General features: G+C 41.8%; 1 protein-coding gene across 1 annotated transcript in view; it reads left to right on the top strand.

The window, feature by feature from the left end:
• The first annotated feature begins 459 nt into the window (after positions 1-459).
• The window catches only part of Tex49 (testis expressed 49), a 34,374-nt gene continuing 30,690 nt past the window's right edge, over positions 460-4,143 (top strand). Inside the window, exon 1 of the mRNA XM_029556415.1 lies at positions 460-538. Coding sequence (XP_029412275.1) covers positions 460-538 — 79 coding nt within the window. The remainder of the gene's footprint in view (positions 539-4,143) is intronic.

Genomic DNA, 4,143 nt, shown 5'->3' on the forward strand with positions numbered 1-4,143 from the left:
AGACAAACAAAAAAAAAAAGGAAAAAAGAAAGAAAAAAAAAGATTTCATGCTAAATCTGAGCAAGGAGATCTGCATATTTAATTTTCATAAATGAGATATTGTCATTGCCATTTTCGTTCATTTGTTTGTGTGGTTTTTTGTTTTGTTTTGTTTTTTTGAAACAGGGTCAGCCTGTTTCCCTACATAGGGAGTTCCAGGCCCTCTGGGCCTACAGAGAGACCCTGTCTCAAAAAGACCAATAAAAAAATTTTATAAAAATTTAAAGGAAGAAAAAGAAAAAAGAGTAATGATACATAATTCCTCCATTTTCTTGAAATTATTTAGCTCAGTCCCATTTCAGCTCCATGGTAAACCCATAAATCCTGCACCTCATTAGACAAAGGAAATTCTTCAATACATTACCATAGTTACCAGAGCCCAGTGCTCCAGTGTAGACATTCCGAAGAGGAGGAGCTGAGATGGCTTTCTTCAGTTTGTATCTAATGGGATATCAACATTCATTCAGGACTAAGAAAAGAGTCACAACTGAAGAAACAAGTAAGGGGAATTTAGAGTAGCTGGGTAGCAGGGCCAGGCCTTTTCCTAGACACCCCTTAGCTGCTTTCTAGTCATTTCCTACCATGGGTTAGAGATTGATCTTCCATTTCCCACTATTAGCATAGTTAAAATTATGCAGCAGGGACAGTAGCCATTTAGTTTCATTTCTCTGTTATTTAATATCCTTAGTAAGACATACAACTTGTTCAGCCAAATAAATCTAACTCATCTAGCCAGCATTAATTAAGCACCAACTATGTGCCAGGTTTTATGTCGATGACTGAGGGTAAAAGGATGGATAGAATAAGGCCTCTTACTATAAAGTAGCTGACGATCTGATGAGGAGGATAAGTAATCTTACAAAAATTGTAATACGGTATACAATTCAATACGGTCTGTTGACTACGAGGGACTGATCCTACTGGGTTTGGAATATGGATGGGAGGAGCCTTTAGAGAAGACTTTACAGAAGAGATATTTCAAGAACAGTGTGAAAAGACGATTGAAGTTTGTCAAGTACACAGAAGGGAACTGGCACCGAGAAAGGAACAGAGACCTAGAGAGAGCCGTATTAAGTGAGTTCCAAGGAACTGGGGACACGTGAAGGATATGGTAGGTTCTAGGAAACCTAGAAACAAGGCAAAAGCCAACTAATCGAGGAAGCTGCTAACCTTGCCAAGCATTTTAATTTCATAGGGAACCGTTGAATTTTTTAGTAGGCAGTGAGTAAATACTTGATCTGTATTATATTCCCAATGCTCATCCATACTTCATACACAATAGAGGTTTAATAAATATTTTTAGGGTAACTGAATGAATAAATGGTTTCGAATGACTATGAAACTGGAAGTTAGGGGAGGTTTGTAGGTGGTGACAATTGATTTAGGACTTGAACGATACATTGAAAGCACAGAAATGGAGGAAAAGGTTCTTCAGGTAGAATGACAACATGCGAAGGAAATTAAGAATGGAGGGAAGGCATGACCAGGGAAGCATAAAGCACAAAGCAAGGACAGGGAGGGACAGTCTTATACAAGGCTCCACTGCGCACTCACTCACTGTCCTCTTTCTAACTCCACTAGTGTTCTGTTTTACTCTCCAGCTTCCAGGAAAGACGTACACAAAGAATTCCTAATACACCCTAGAAGTCCCTTAGTAGCCTTCCAGCACTCGTCCCTGATGCCCCCACTGTACTAGGTCTTAGAGACAGGCCATGAGAATATACTTGTTTTCAAATATAAAAGATGAACTCTTCTGCATCCTCCAGCAGAAAAGTCTATCCTTTAGGAAACTTCCAAGTCTCCCTTTCTCCAGGCCAACAGTAGCCTCTCCTGGTTGCTTCCACCTTTCTTGCCCTTACTCCATGCGGCTGCCTCACCAGGAACAAAATATGCACCTAGCCTGGGGTTTTCCTACCCAGTTAGTTTCTTATACTGTTGAGGGCTGGAAGTGTGGCTTAGTGGTAAGGAAGTTACCAACATGCTCAAGGCCTGCTGTTCAATCCCTAGCACTACCACCACCCCCCAAAACTCAAAATGAAACAAAACTGATGAACAGAAGCTTGGCACTAATCCAAAGAAAGACCTGGAAATGATTTCTGATTCATTTCTTTTCATAGCACACGTAGACTGCACTTTATAAAACTCAAGAGTCCTCTATGAGATGACAGAGAAGTATTCTGACACCCTCTGTCTACTTGAATTTTCTCATTCCGGGATTATAGCATCAGAAGCCAGAGCCTTGGTCAAATTGGTGACCTAGATAGAATCTAAGGCTCGAGGAAAGACTGGACTTTGAATATGTTCCTCCTACTCAGGGCTTGCTTGCCCCAGCTCCAATTCTACAGCTTCCAGGCACCCCCTTAAGAAATGGACAGGCTGGCTCAGTGGCTAAAGTGTTTGCTATGCATGAGAACCTGAATTCAGACCCTCAGCACCTACAAAAGAGGTCAGCCAAGGCAGTGCACACCCATAGCCCAGCACTGGGTAGTATGGGGACAGGCAGAGCCCAAGTGCTACTAGCCAGCCAGTATAACTAAAATGAAGTCCGGGTTCACTGAGAAACCCTGTCTTAGAAAACCAAGGTGGAAAGCAATAGAGGAGACCCGACCTCAGGCCTTCACCCTCACATCCACATGCAAATGCACCACACACATTTACATACATGTGCATACACCATACATATGTAACAGACTTGAAGATATGGACATATGAATCCAGTTGTGTTGACTCATAATTGTAATCCCAGCACTTAGGACACCAAGGCATGCTCAGCTTCTCCAACTCCATTTGTAAGTTATAAAATATCTTCTAACTTATTCTTTCTATACATTTTCTTTTTATCACTACTTGTTGACAGGTTTCCTCCATTTTATCTTTCAACCCTCAGTGTTTATTATCTACTACTATGCAACAAATTACCCTAAAACATACAGGATTTAAACCATAAACATAGGCCAAGTGTGGTGGTGCATGCCTTTAATCTCAGCACTTGGAAGGCAGAGCCAGGCAGATCTCTGTGAGTTCCAGCCCAGCCTGATCTATATATTGAGTTCCAGGGCAGCCAGGGCTACATAATGAGATCCTATCTCAAAAAAGCAAAAGGAAAAAAGAAACATTTCTTTCCACAGAGTTCCTGAGAGTCAGGATCCAGGAGCAGCTTAGCTGTGAGTCAGAGTCTCACATGTGGTTGCAGAGAGGATGTCAGGAGCTGCAGTCATAAATAGCTAGAGTTGGTGCCAGGTAGAAGGAGCCATTTCTAAGATGCCTAGAGGCTGAAATCTCTTTGGCAATTAACAGGACAACTCAGTTTCTCGATATGGGCCTCTCCATAGGCTACATGAGTTCCTATGTAGCAGCTAACTTTCCTCAGAGTAGATGATGATGATTGGTGACGATGATGATGACGATGATGATGATGACGACGACGATGATGATGATGATGGTGGTGGTGGTGGTGGTAGAGGAGAGAGAACAAGAACAAATGTCTTTTTATGATGTGGTTTCAGAAATGACTGCCATTTTCACCTTTTCTATTTCTACTATTGTTTGGATCTTAAATGTCCCCCAGCAATCCATCTGTTAAAGACTAGTCTTCAAGGTGGCACTATTGGGAGATGGTGAAACCTTCAGGGTGGCAAATATGTGGTCTTTAGGCCATTGGATTAGGGACAGGCATAAAGGGATTATAGGGTTCTGGTCTCTTCTTTTGCTCCCTGGCAGTGAGCAATTCTACAATGCACCCCTGCCGTGAAGTGCTGCCTCACCATAGGGACACAGGGTCAAGTAATCATGGACAGACAAGCCTCTGAAAATGTGAGACAAAATAAGACCTTTTAACACATTTTTCCAGAAATACTTGAAGCAGGTTACATAAAAAATATACAGGGCCAGGCATGCTGGTGCATGCCTTTAATCCCAGCACTTGGGAGGCAGAGGCAGGCAGATCTCTGTGAGTTCGAGACCAGCCTGGTCTACATAGTGAGTTCCAGGTCACCTGGGGCTACAGGGAGACCCTGTCTCAAAAAGACCAAAAAATTAAAATAAAATAAAATAAATTATATATATATATATATATATATACACACACACACACACACACACACA

This window comes from Nannospalax galili, unplaced genomic scaffold (genome assembly GCF_000622305.1).
Source record: "Nannospalax galili isolate Female #2095 unplaced genomic scaffold, S.galili_v1.0 scaffold867, whole genome shotgun sequence".
NCBI lineage: Eukaryota > Metazoa > Chordata > Mammalia > Rodentia > Spalacidae > Nannospalax > Nannospalax galili.